The 15,216-nt window shown below is 33.5% G+C and overlaps 1 protein-coding gene across 1 annotated transcript; it reads right to left on the minus strand.

The window, feature by feature from the left end:
* Nucleotides 1-3,075: 3,075 nt before the first annotated feature.
* Nucleotides 3,076-14,218, minus strand: LOC132619314 (cytochrome P450 CYP72A219-like). The gene is made up of 6 exons (XM_060334252.1): nucleotides 13,903-14,218; nucleotides 13,256-13,472; nucleotide 13,155; nucleotides 11,377-11,624; nucleotides 4,179-4,563; nucleotides 3,076-3,620 (listed from the first exon to the last, which is right to left on the minus strand). The coding sequence occupies exons 1-6, from the start codon at nucleotides 14,180-14,182 to the stop codon at nucleotides 3,195-3,197; spliced, it is 1,557 nt and encodes a 518-aa protein (XP_060190235.1). The 5' UTR covers nucleotides 14,183-14,218; the 3' UTR covers nucleotides 3,076-3,194.
* Between the last annotated feature and the right edge of the window lie 998 nt (nucleotides 14,219-15,216).

Below are 15,216 nucleotides of genomic sequence, written 5' to 3' on the forward strand. Positions count from 1 at the left end.
GAATTAAATCAGGATTACATGTCGAAAATCGAAGACGTCATTAATTTGGCTTATCACAATCTCATCAACACCATTAGCCAAACGGTTACGCTATCACTTCACTCTATACTTTATCAACTACTTTATCATCCACTTTACCTACTTTAACCACTTTACCCTGAACTTTACAGGAATCAACAATAAGTCCCCAAAGACAACCGGAGACGTCATTTGGCTATACAGCCTCATGTGCATAAGCCAAATGGCAACACTCTTATCATTCACTTTACCTACTTTAACTACTTTACCCTGAACTTTATAGGAATCATCATCAAGTCCCCGAAGACAACCGGAGACGTCATTTGGCTATACAACCTCATTTGCATAAGCCAAACGGCTACACTCTTACTTTACTTTATACTTTATCATTGACTTTACCAACTTTAATGACTTTACCTCGAATTTTACAGACATCATTTACCATCGAGTCCCCGAAAACAACCAGAGACATCATTCATCATTCAAGTCCCTGAAGACAACCAGAGACAACATTTGGCCACACGGCCTCATCATCTCATAAGCCATATGGCTTCATCCTCATTCTCACACTCATATTCATTATCATTTTTACACCCTATATGCATTTTATACTTTTAACTTTATGCCCGACTTTACTGATGATTTTAACATGAATTTCAAGTAACTTTTTCTTGAGACATTACAACACACCGTTCACTGAGGAAACCACATCAAGATTATAAATACATTATTTTAACTAGTCACAACTTCATTTTCATAGCCATAGGGCTTCACATTTATCTCAATTTATATTCTACTTTTACATTTTACTTTATGTACTTCATTTGCTAATTATTTACTTTAAGTTTTGACAGGAAATACAATCTACACGAGACGTAACACAACGTGGAACTCTATCTTATGCAGTGAACTGGGGCAAAATTTGCTGAAGTGGAATATCAAACTCGCTAGCAAAGGTCACGGATCTACTCTCAAACTCCGCCCACGTCCAAAAAATGTGATAAGTGGGTTTTTCCAATTTTTCTTTCATATATACCATTAAATCTAAATTCAATCAACTCTTTCATAATCCTACCCCTTCCTATATCCCAGTGTCCCCGTAACTCGACACTGGGGCAATTTTTGAGAATTCGTATCGTGTCTAGTAGAGTCCTACTTATAGGTGTATTGCGTGCCACATTTAATTAGGAGGCTTTAAACATATGTTCCATTTTCGAACATTCTTGTCACCTGGCTACAACCCCGCAAAGTTATAAATCCATAAATAACATTTTCCCAATATAAATCTCGAACTACATATGGCCTAATTCTCATGGAGCCCGAGATATGTAGGCAACTCGAAATCGAGGTTCGGCCATAATTTTCCAACATCCCTTCCATTCCATAATCTTTTCCAACATCCCTCCAACCCATAAATTTTTCTAACATCCCTTCTACCCCATAATCTTCAAAGCATTTCATACACATAGTCCTTTTTTATACCGATATTGTTCTAATTTGCCCAAGGTCGTATTTGTCAGTCGGGACAAAATTGCCGATTATATCAACTTCGTTTCCCGAAAACTCTTACATCATCTCCGGTCAACGAGGGGCAAGTTGTTGACACTCAATTTTGACCCTCCCTCTTCCAGTTCACTTCCTCGAGCTTCTCAGTTTATTAATAAACTAAATACTTCCTACAATTCACTATTGCTACTTTTACTATTAATAGACATCTTTATTTTATTATTACATCTATAATTATCTTATTATTGATCTTACATTATTACTAATTTATCACTTGCTAATCAAAAAATATAACTCAGATGACATTTTATTACTATTACTAGTAAGATTATAATACTAAATTATATCCTATTTACTCTAGTTATTAAATTTATTATCCTAGTATTTGAATGATATAAAGAATTAATAAGTTTTTGCCAACTTTGTATTCGTAGCAAATACTAATATAATAAAGTTTTGCATACGGAGCACAAACTACAATATTATATTAATCGTGTTTTGAAATATATATATATATATATATATATATATATATATATATATATATTAAATTTATTATCCTAGTATTAATGATATAAAGAATTAATAAGTTTTTGCCAACTTTGTATTCGTAGCAAACACTAATATAATAAAGTTTTGCATACGGAGCACAAACTGCAATATTATATTAATCGTGTTTTGAAATATATATATATATATATATATATATATATATATATATATATATATATATATATATATATATATAATTCATTGCAATATCGTTTTGAATCTTTTAACCTTATCTGACTCCCTTTTTCTGCTTCTATTGAGCCGAGGGTCTCTCGGAAACAGCCATCCTACCTTGGTAGGAGTAAGGTCTGCGTACATTCTACCCTCCCCAGACCCCACGATGTGGGATTTCACTGGGTTGTTGTTGTTGTTGTATATATATATATATATATATATATATATATATATATATATATATATATATATATATATATATATATATATATATATATATATATATATATATAGTGCAAACTTATTTATGTTTATTAGCAATATAAAATATATATATTATCACTACCCAAACGCAACTACACACACATAGATACACTATAATTCAATGTGTTGGGCCCATGCGCAGCACGGGCATACGCCATCTAGTAAATTAATAAAAGACCTAAAATCCTTAAGACTAAAAGCTTCTTGTCTCTACTACTACTAAATATAAACTAAATACTTAATTACATATAGTCATATATAATATAGATTTTAATTACACAAATATATATATCGTTTCCAGCCAACATGCGCTAGACAATTCATTCAATTCAAGATATAGATAGAGTTAGCTCTAGGCCATTAGAGAACATCCATTATTTCTGTAAAATTCTCAAACATTGAGTCATTGAATATTAAAAAAAAAAAAAACAAACAAAGCCTAGTTAAGAAATTTCTTAACATCGATCATTGTTACGACCGACGGAGAGCAGTACCTATTTTTCTAATTCATGGTTCCCCTTGGTATCGGTAAAGGGACTTTCCACATAAACAATCACGTAATTGAATAATCTAGCCTTTGATTGCAAGAAAGCAGAGGCCAGAGCTGCAAAATGTTTCAACTTATGTTGGCTTTACCATAGTTATTCATCGAATAAGGAAATTCATGCAAGTCTCTACACTTACAACCGGTGCAATATAAGAGGAGCACCACATTGGGGTTGCATAGTTATTCTAGACTGCGGCGCATGTGTGTAAGAAGGAGATAGCTCAAAGGAGAAGCGTTGTAGAATCATAGCCAAAGCCATCTTCACTTCTATCATTGCAAAGTTTAGTCCAATGCATATCTGAGGTCCTGCACCAAATGGGAAAAATGTCATTCGGCCCTTTGTTGCCTTTGAAACGCCTTCACTGAATCTCTCTGGCTTGAACTCTTTTGCATCTTCGCCCCATATTTCCTTGTCATGATGCACTAAATTTATTGGAATTGAGAGCATCACTCCAGCTGGTAAACTTAGTTCCCCTAGCTTGGTATTGGTTGCAATACGTCGATCAAGCACTCCAACTGGTGGATATAGCCTTAAAGACTCGTTTAAAATCATTGTCACCTATGGTTAAAAGGAGTTTGGTATAGAATTAGCATAGTAATAAAGAAATCAAGAAAGAGATAACCTGAGGCTGATGGAGCCTATGTTCAGATCTTCAGCTGAATATAATATTTTCCACAAACCAAATATACACACGCATAATCACTATTTGATTAGGAACAAAATTAAAAAGAAAAGAAGACTTTTAAACTTGTAATCCTTAACATTCATTGACATTTCTTTGGCTATAAAAGCATGTCATCAAGGATAAATGAGAAGTTAAAAGATTAAATTGTTTTCAATTAGAAATGTATTATTATTTTCAGAAAAGAAAAAAAAAACTAAAAAAAATGTGTCCCACTAAATGGAATAGAGGGAGTGTTTGTGTGCACTAAAATTTCAAGAAATTTTAAATTCTGAACCTATAATTTCAAAAATACGATGAGTTCAATGCTAAGAACCTAAACTTCAAACTTATCAAGTTTAGATCCTTAATCCGCGCTAAATAAAAGTAGCACCATATATCGTGGAGATTTTTTTATTTTATTTTTTAAAAAAGGTAAATTCTAAATAGCTTACAATTTTCAAGCAATTTAGTCCATCAAATTCTAGCATGTTATCACTAAAGATTTGTAAAACCTCTTCTCTAGCACGAGCTTGCCAGTCTGGATGCCTGCTTAACAAAACCATAGTCCATACAAGCCAAACATAGGTGGTCTCTTGCCCCCCAAAATAGAACAATTTACATTCCTCGATGACCTCTCGTCTAGTCATACCAAAATTCTTGTTACCATGTTGTTCAATTTCTTTAAAGTTGGATTCCAACAATATACCTAATAAGTCACCGGTATTGACCTCCCCTGCTTTCATTTCCTTCACTCTTTTATCAATGATTCCCCTAATTGTTGCTTGAACTTCTTTCTCAATCTCCTTCATCCTTCTATTTCTCTTAGTTGGCATAAACCTGCATTAGTTTAACAAACAAAAACATGTATATTGTCATCAAACAATCACCATTTTTACTTCTTTTCCCGATCCTATTTGGACTTAGATATGGGAAAGAAGGGTATAAATTATATACACGCCTAAAGAATATTCACTCCTATCAATGTATTTAACTTTGATAGAATATATAAGTCCATCAAACAGGATAGAGAACCAGGTTCTCTACCTGTTCCCTCAAGTAAATAACACAAGATATTTACGTGGAAAACTCCTTGCTCAAGAGATTAAAAACCACAACCTACCCCAGTAGGATTTCCAAAAATAAAGCAATTCCATATTACAACCTATTGTAACCTACGAATTAACTCTTAATCCCTACCCCTTACAGTACCTCTATTGTAAACCCTTTACAATAACTCTATTGCAAAGACAACTCTTGACGAACTCTAGCCAAGAACCCAATCACGCCTTCACTAACTCTAGCCAAGAATATAAACCAACAAACGTGTTAGAACAAGAATGATAATAATAAAAGAAATCCAAAATAAACTTGATTGGCTTAGAGGCACATTAAGACGTTTCTTGAAGATAGTTGGAGTCTCTCCCACGAGCAAACGGAAGAATGAATAACAACTCTATCTTCGGGATTCAACTAAGCCACAACAAGTAGCATTCAAGAAAGTTGCTCTTCTATTATTGAATTGGTGATTCACCTTATGATCAATGTCTCTCTAAAGTTTTAAGGGGAAATTGTTTTCTTCAAGTGCTTACCTTTTCCAAAAGAATGAAACACTATTTATAGGATAAAATTACATAACATAAAAGTTTTCATTAAATAGGATTTAAAATAGATTCATGAATTTTTCTTAAAATATATGCAACTTTCATGTAACTTTCAAGAACCTAAAACGTAAAATACTAAATGAAGAATGTATCTTCAAATTCACATTCATTTAGTTTGAAAAACTTTTATCAGATGAAATGTTTCAAAATTAATTAAAACATTAACTTAACAATCCCCCACTTGTTTCAAGAAATTTTGAAAATATTTTGAGACATTAATCTAGTAATATGCATCAATAATGGTGTCTTTAGGACTTGAACCATTAGCTAGTGAATACATTCTAAATCATTGACTACTTAGTGAACGAATCTTGAACAGAGTAGATCATTAAATGAAGTAGAAAAATTTCCACGCACATTACTATGTTCCGGTGAAAATCGTAATCCTTCGACACCTTACGGCCATGTGTCCTGAATCCTTTAAACTAAGTGCTTTAAGATTTCCCTGTTAAAAATATTATTGAAGCGGCCTCCACTTCGCACTTAGCGCGGTGAATTCATCAAGAGTAACTTTGCATACTCCGACCAAATAGTCTATGAATTCATTAAGAGAATTTAATCTCATCCTCCTTTACAGCAAAGTGTCGGTAAATCTATCAAGAGGGTTCCTACACACTCCAACCGATACCGGTTTATAGACTTATTAAGAGAATATAATCTCATCCTCCTCTACAGTAGGAATATTGGTAAATCTATCAAGAGTCGTCATACTAACTCCAACCGAGATCGGTCTTATAGATTTATTAAGAGAATAGAATCTCAACCTATGCACATTTACTCACTCTTTGAAGAAATGGAAATTTTATTGATGTGCTCCACAATTGTAACTTTACTTGTTTTTCCCTTTGAACCTAAGATTACATCATTAGGTAGGGTTACCATAAAGTACAATTAATTTACAACAGGCTTTATTCCCATCCCTTTACAAGTTTCCATTACTAACTCTTTGCCTAACCCTTTAGACAAAGGATCTGCTAGATTAAATCTGGACTTCACATATTGAAGCGATATTATGCCATCCTCCAATAGTCTACTCACATGATTGTGTTTGAGACGAACTTGCCTCGATTTTCCATTGTAACAATCACTTGAAGCCCGAAAAATAGCAGCTTTATTATCACAATAAATAGTCAAAGGTGGCATTGGCTTACTCCACATAGGAATTTCTATCAGCATACTTCGAAGCCAGTCAGCTTCTTCTCCAGCAGAAGACATAGCTATAAATTCTGACTCCATGGTTGAGTGAGTAATACATGTCTGCTTCTTTGATTTCCAAGAGATTGCTGCTCCGGCCAAAGTGAAAAGCCAAGCAGTAATAGATTTAGAGTCATTTGGATCAGAATTCCAAGTAGCATCACTATAGCCTTCAATAACTGCTGGAAAGGTATAATAATGTAGGCCATTATTAATCGTTCCCTTTAGATACCTTAAAACACGAATTAAGGCATTCCAATGTTCAACTCCAGGGTTACTGGTAAACTTGCTCAAAGTTCCTACTGCATAACCAATATCTGGCCTGGTACAATGCATGGCATACATAAGACTCCCAACAATTTGAGAATACGTCAATTGATCAAGAACGTCACTAGAGTTTCGCACTAGTTTGATGCTAGGATCAAATGGTGTAGGAGCAGGCTTGTCATCAAAATGACCAAACCTCTTCAGAACTTTCTCAATATAACTTGCTTGAGTAAGAGTCAAACCATTAGCTGATCTCACAATTTTAATACCCAAAATTACATCAGCTTCTCCAAGATCCTTCATTTCAAACTGAGATGCAAGAAATGATTTTGTTTCTTTAACTCTTTCAATATCAGTTCCAAAGATCAACATGTCATCCACATAGAGACAAATTATAACTCCAGAATTTTCTTGAAATTTACTGAATATGCATATATCGCCACCATTGATTGAGTAGCCATTAGAAATCATGGCCTTTCTAAATTTCTCATGCCATTGCTTTGGGGATTGTTTTAATCCATAAAGAGATTTACGAAGCTTACAAACTTTGTGTTCCTGACCATGAATGATAAACCCCTCTGGTTGTTTCATGTAAACTTCTTCATCTAGATCTCCATTCAAAAACGCAGTCTTAACATCCATTTGATGAATTATCATATTATGAATTGCTGCTAAAGCAATTAAGAGCCGAATAGATGTCATCCGAGTTACAGGTGAAAATGTATCAAAATAATCAATATCTTTCATTTGAGTAAAACCTTTTGCTACCAAGCGAGCTTTGTACTTATCTATAGTACCATCAGACTTTAATTTCTTCCTAAATATCCATCTACAACCAATAGGTTTACACCCAAGAGGAAGATTTGATAAAATCCATGTATTATTTGACATGATAGAATGCATTTCATCATCAATAGCTTAACGCCAAAAAGGAGCATCATGGGAAGATATTGCTTCAGCGTAACTTTCAAGATCTTTTTCAACCAAATATACTTGAAAATCAGGTCCAAAGTTCTTTGGCTGGGCTGATCTTATACTGCGCCTCAGATGGCTTTCTTCCACGGACTCAACTGTTTTCCTTTTAAGAGGAGATGTAAAAGAACTTGCATCTTGTTCTAAAGATTCCTTTTTCTTAGGAAATATATTCTCAAAAAAGTTAGCATGTAAGGATTCAATAATTGTGTGAGGACTTGAAGTCTCAAGATTTAAGAATCTATAAGCCTTACTGGTCTGAGAATAACCAATAAACACACAATCTACTCCTCTATAGTCAGCCTTAGCCAAATGTTGATCTGGTAATCTAACATGAGCCAAACAACCCCATACTTTAAAATAATTTATATTTGGCTTTCGGTTCTTCCAAAGTTCATAAGGGGATGCCTCAAGTTTCTTGGAAGGTATTCGATTCAAAATATGACAGGCTGAAAGTAAGGCTTCAGTCCACAAATTTCCAAGCATACCAGATCCATAAAGCATAGAATTAACCATTTCTATGAAAGTCCTATTTTTCCTTTCTGCTACACCATTTTGTTGTGGTGTATAAGATGTAGTCAATTGTTTTTCAATGCCTTCTTTTTCACAAAAATCAATAAAATCTGATTTTAAATATTCTCCACCTCTATCAGATCTAATTGATTTAATCTTCAAACTCAATTTATTTTCAACTTCTGCTTTATATGTTTTGAAAGACTCAAATGCCGCATCTTTAGTTCTTAATGAAAAGACATATGTATATCTTGAGTAATCGTCAATGAAAGTGATAAAATATCTCTTACCATGACGTGACAAACAATCCATCTCACAGATATCTGTGTGAATTAATTCCAAAAGTGTGGATGTCCTTTCAACCGTCTTAAAAGGTTTCTTTGTTATCTTGCATTTACTACAAGTAAGACACTTAGTAGTATGATCTTTTCCACAGTCCTTGATTAATCCATTTTTCACCATAAGTTGTATGGATCTAAAATTCACATGACTAAGACGTTCATGCCATAAATCTAGAGACTCCACAATATAAGCAGAAATATTTTCATTATCAATATTGAGTTTGAACATTCCATTTGTAGCATAGCCTTTTCCAACAAATATGCCATTTTTAGACGATATAAATTTATCTGCCTCAAAAATAATTCTAAAACCATGCTTCGAAAGAAGCGTACCTGACACCAAGTTCTTCCGAATTTCAGGAACATGCAATACGTCCATCAGCGTAACTATCTTTCCGGAAGTAAACTTCAATTCAACAGTTCCTTTTCCCACAACCTTAGCAGAGGATGAGTTTCCCATATACAAAACTTTATCGTCCCCCACTAATTCATAGGTCATGAAAGCATTTCGATCACCTGATATATGACGAGTTGCGCCAGTGTCTATCCACCATTCCACTTGATTTCCTGCTACAAATGCTTCGGTAACCATTGCTACAAATTCATCTTTTCCATGATTATTTGCCTTTTCTTTCTTCTTTTCAGCTTTAAGAATTTTACAATCACGCGCATAGTGACCAAATTTGTGACAGTGGTAACATTCAACCGACTTAGAATTGGTGCTAGTACTGCTTAAAATTCGTACTTCTCTTTGCCTTCGGAATTTTCTTATTAACAGATTCCTTCTTGGTTGATTTTTCTTCAACCACATGAGCTTTCATGACGGGTTCCTTCAAAATATTATTGTCACGATATCGAGTCTCTTGTTCAATTTGCAAATGCTGCAACAATTGCTCAAGAGTCTAATCTTCTTTCTTGTGTAAGAGTTTGCTTCTGTATTCTTTCCAAGAGGAAGGAAGTTTCGAGACAATAGCACCAACATGAAAATTTTCATCAAGAGCAATTCCAGAGATAGCAATTTTATTAGCTATAAGTTGGAATTCTTGCACTTATTCAGTGATTGACTTATCATCAACCATTTTGAACTCCATATAGTTTGAAACAAGAAATTTCTTTGAACTCGCCTCTTCTGCCAAATAGATATTTTGGAGAGTGTCCCAAATATCCTTAGCAAATTTGCACTTGGTATAATATTGATCATAAAATTTGTTGGACATTCCTCCAAGAATATAATTCTTACATAAATAATCATCATCTTTCCACTTGGCAATTTGTTCTTTAATCAAAGTAGCCTCGTCAGTTGTTACCTCATAACCAGGAGCATTAGGACAAGGTTGTTCAAGAACATATGCCAACTTCAATCGTCTTAAAAAGAATTCCATCTTTCCACGCCATCTAGGAAAGTCTTTGCCATCGAATATTTCAAAATTAGGATTAGGCAGAGATGGAACACCATTCAATGTTGATGTAGTAGCCATAGAGACAACTATCTTCAAATTGTTAGAACAAGAATGATAATAATAAAAGAAATCCAAAATAAACTTGCTTGGCTTAGAGGCACGTTAAGACGTTTCTTGAAGATAGTTGGAGTCTCTCCCACGAGCAAACGGAAGAATAAATAACAACTCTATCTTCGGGATTCAACTAAGCCACAACAAGTAGCATTCAAGAAAGTTGCTCTTCTATTCTTGAATTGGTGATTTCACCTTATGATCAATGTCTCTCTAAATTTTTAAGGGGAAATTGTTTTCTTCAAGTGCTTACCTTTTCCAAAAGAATGAAACCCTATTTATAGGATAAAAATTACATAACATAAAAGTTTTCATTAAATAGGATTTAAAATAGATTCATGAATTTTTCTTAAAATACATGCAACTTTCATGTAACTTTCAAGAACCTAAAACATAAAATACTAAATGAAGAATGTATCTTCAAATTCACATTCATTTAGTTTGAAAAACTTTTATCAGATGAAATGTTTCAAAATTAATTAAAACATTAACTTAACAAAACGTTGTAGATCTATCCTATTATTACACTTCTTGAAAGCCGTGTAGGAATACAAGTAAAGAATAAAAAACAAAGATTTAACAACTAAAAGAACCTAAGACCTAGACATTGAATACGGAACTGGTTCTTTTAGTTGTTGCAGCTTTGATCTTTGAAAGAGCACTTTGGAAGCAGCAGCAACTGCCTCTTGAGAACAACATATTCTTTTTTATTTCAAAGTGTTAGGGTTTCTCTTGTATAATATTGTTTATATATGAGGATCAAGTGTTGAGATGAAAGGGACATTGCATTGTCCACTAGCACACTATAGCTGTGCTACTGCACTGTCCAGTCGGTACAGTGTCAGCCGTTTTACAGATGTAGAGTTGACCGAGCAACGGCTAGGGAACCTGATCACATCTGGTCCCTCATTCATTCCCTCTGTAAACATATATGGTCCCTCTGAAGACATATCTAGTTTCTCGAGTAGATTTGTCAAATCATCAAAACACAAAATAGCATAGCTTATCAAACTTGTTATTAAAGGAAAATTTCTGTCCTAAATAGCAAAAGATCATTACTAATCCTATTAAATGATGGATTAGACATCATTATTAAAAAAAGAATATGTTAGTTAGGGACCATTTAACAACAGATTAGCGACGAATTTCGTAATACATAACTTAAACTCGGGAAAAATAACTTTTTATTACCTCCATCCTGGAATATATAACGTACGAGACACTTCAATGACATGCTCAGCTTGTTCCTTTTGAAGCTCAAATATCTTTCGCCCTTCTTCATAATTGCTTCCAAAGGCTGTGCGTGAAATCGCATCACTACTAAATCTTTGAAGGTAAGGCCATATATCGAGTTCGCAAGATGTTCCCTTCACTGAGACAGCCTCCTCCCATTGGTTCACCATCTCACTGCAGCTCATATGAAATGCTGGAAGCATATGCTACATATTTGTGAATCACTCGTTAGTGCAAGAAACTTAGGCTATATTTGCAAGCTAGAGGGGGTGAAAATGAAAATAAGAAAACAGAATGAAAGAAAAGTTGATGTCATGAATTTGTGGTATGAATACAAGTGGTGATAAACTTTTTTGTGCGTCCTTGGAGATGAGTTTTTTTCATTGAAATGTGTATCTTATTTAAAGCTTAACACTTCATATTCAACACGTCACGTAAGCCAGATCCTTTTTCTCATACCCCAAACACGTGAACAGTGATGGAGAACCAAAAAGCCAAGGTTATTCAATATCTTGTATATATACAATTTTCAACGAAGAAGATTCAGATGAACCCCCTTCATTCCCCTAGTTCCGCCCTTTCGTGGAAATATCTTATGCTTTTGGGTGGCGAGGAAATCTAAATTTAAATTCTCTGCCTATTCTACCATATTTATACAAACTAGTTTTCGCGAACATGCGCGTTGCATGTGCATTCCATACTAATTAGTACAAACATTTTACAAATATGACAATAAGTGTGTAATGAGTTGCATTGAAATTGAAGGAGAAAATGCAAGCTCAAACTGACAAATGGGACGAGCTTAATCGGATCAATATTATTGTCATTACAAAACAGAATTGTACTGAGAAATTGCTAGAAAATAAACTTGTAAAGTACATGTCAAGAAGTTGTGGAATGAAAGGAAGTATTAGTAGAAGCTATTTAGAGTTTGATGCACGATAATGTATCAGTTGTTACAGAATACTTTTATAGAGAAATTGAGACGTCCAACTATCTTAAGACATACAAAAATTTATACATTTCAAAAGAGATATTCAAAACATTGAATTTTTTTAATTTAAAACAACTTTTTTTTTACAGCAAAACGCAGAAACCACGACAAATTGATGGGAACAATCTGCATAAGCTAAATGAATAAATTTATTCAACTGATGAAACAAACTTCTTACTGTAAAATCAAAAGCTCCAAGAATATATATAGATATACATATACATACATACATATATATATATATATATATATATATATATATATATATATATATATATATATATATTATCTTAAAATGTTAAAAGGCAAAATCACTTATTTGCATAAAACTTTGGCTGACACTTCAAATTATCAACAGCTACTAGTTGGTAGGAAGAATACTAAAAATTGTTAGATAAATAAGTAAAAAAAGAACTCCATCGTCTTTGATCTGGCCACCAATTAGGATGAGGAAAAGAAGGTAAGAGCTTGCTAAGGTCATTTTTAGGTGCAAAGTGTTACTCCCTCCGATTAAAAAAGAGTGTTCACTTACTAAATTAAGAAAGAATTAACCCTTCTTTTCAGATTGACCCTTATTAAGTATTAAGTGACTAAATGTCAATACTTGTTTAATTAGGAGAATTTTAGTCAAATTACCTATTTTTTCGTAGGAGTTAGTATTTTCTTAAGGGGTGTTCAAAACAAAGCAGAGTGACTTTACTACATAATTTACTCAACTTGAGTGACCAATTGAGAAGTTTACTCTAGAATTGTGTGACCATTTCATTTAATAACGACATATTTTTATTTACTTAAATTACATGTTTGAAAATTTTGTTGGGAAAGGAAAGAATGAAGAATAACTTTATCTTCTCCATATGGAAAGCCGGATTGAGGATTTTTCTGTGCTTTGCCCATTTATCCTCTTCGTAAGTTGCAACTCCTTGTACCAACAACTTGGTCAGGGGAGTTGAATTTGGCTTATGATAGGGAGCATGTTTGATAAACACGTCCTTTATTACCTCAGGGTCCTTTACAAGTATCATAGGCTTCGGCCCAACCCACATAAAACAGTTTTTACCTGTAAAATATTGTAATTTCAAAATTCTTAGCTCAACTTTTTCTTACATCCCATAAGAATTGAAAACTTAATTTACCCCCACCTAAAAGTTGTGGCGGGTTGGTAAGTACACTAAGAAATGAATACAAATTAGCGATAATAACTTTTGTAGCTAAATAATAAAAAATTATCACCAATCTAAGTTAATGACGGATTAGCATCAATAAATCATCCGACCCACGGGCTATTTACTGATAGATAGCAACACATTTCTTAGCTAATTCCTAATTTTTTTAATGTATCCGTCCATTCTTAATTAAAAGGCTTGGATACAAGTCATAGGAATGGAATCGTCTGAGTGAGACTTCCCAGCATGAATTCGAATTAATCGGATTTCACTGCGTGTACCGGACTGTAGATACCATCATAGGAAACAAAAAAGAAAACTTACCGTGTTTCTTGATTGTTTCAATGATATAAGGGAGAATTCTGGGTGATATGTCATCATCAGACACATTCAATGGCTTGGACTTAGCATCTTCAATGCTTTTGGACGACTCTTTGAGGTCTCCAGAAATTAGTTTGTAAGAGTTTCCTTTGAGACCTTGTTTTCTGAGGCATCTTTCCAGTTTCTTTGGCCTAAACCATGCCCAATTCAACAACCTCCATGCATATATTACTACTAAAGTAAATGCAAATAAAAATGAGACTAAGTAGTAAGCAATCTCCATTACTTTTCACAAAAGGGATTTTTGTGTTAAGACAGTCTTTCCAGAGGTGGACCTTCCATTTATACATATTTATACATGCAAGAAGCTAAGTAGCTGGTAGCTAGGGTTGTCAAATGGGCAGGTTGAGCTGAATTTGGTAGGTCAAAATGGGCTGAGTTAATAAACAATACTTGGACTGAAATGCATTGGGTTAAAATGGGTTAATTAAAAGCGGGTCATAACACATCCCGCCTAATTCTTACAAAGTTTTAATTTCTTTATTTGTTTTCTAATAATATTTTAGTATCAAATAAAATTATTTTCTTTCTTTATCATGACTAACTATAACATATGAAATAAAAACAAATGTATTTTTAAAAATATGTTGACTAGATTTTTTATGGGTCAATTTGAGCTGCATATCAACCCAACTTTATATAGGCTGAAATGGGCTGGCTGAAATCGACTGAGCTAATAATTAGGCGGGTCAATGACTGGCCCAAATTTGAGCGGGTTAGGTGGATCATGTTTTTCAAGAACTGATTTTGTCACCCCCGGTGGCGCTGCATGAGGTGTGCTGAAATGTGACCCTTTAGTAAACCGGTTAACCGGTTCGGTTTAACCGGTTAAAACGGTAACCGGACCGGTTAAACCGGAACCGGTAGTACCGATTAACCGGTTCCGGTTAACCATTTAAAAATTACCGGTCCGGTTCCAATATTTTTGAAACCGGAACCAGTTAAACCGGTAAAGCCGGAACCGGACCGGTTTAACCGGTGAAATTAAAAATAAAAAAAATAAAAAAAAAGAGTATATATATATATATATATATATATATATACTTATATACATATATATAAGTATATATAGTATATAAGTATATATAGTACTTATAGTTATACATATATATAAGTATATATATACTTATATACATAGTATATATAGTATATAGTACATATATATAAGTATATATAGTATATAGTACATATATATAAGTATATATAGTAGTATATAAGTATATATAGTATATATAGTATATAAGTATATATAGCATA

Source organism: Lycium barbarum, chromosome 11 (genome assembly GCF_019175385.1).
Source record: "Lycium barbarum isolate Lr01 chromosome 11, ASM1917538v2, whole genome shotgun sequence".
NCBI lineage: Eukaryota > Viridiplantae > Streptophyta > Magnoliopsida > Solanales > Solanaceae > Lycium > Lycium barbarum.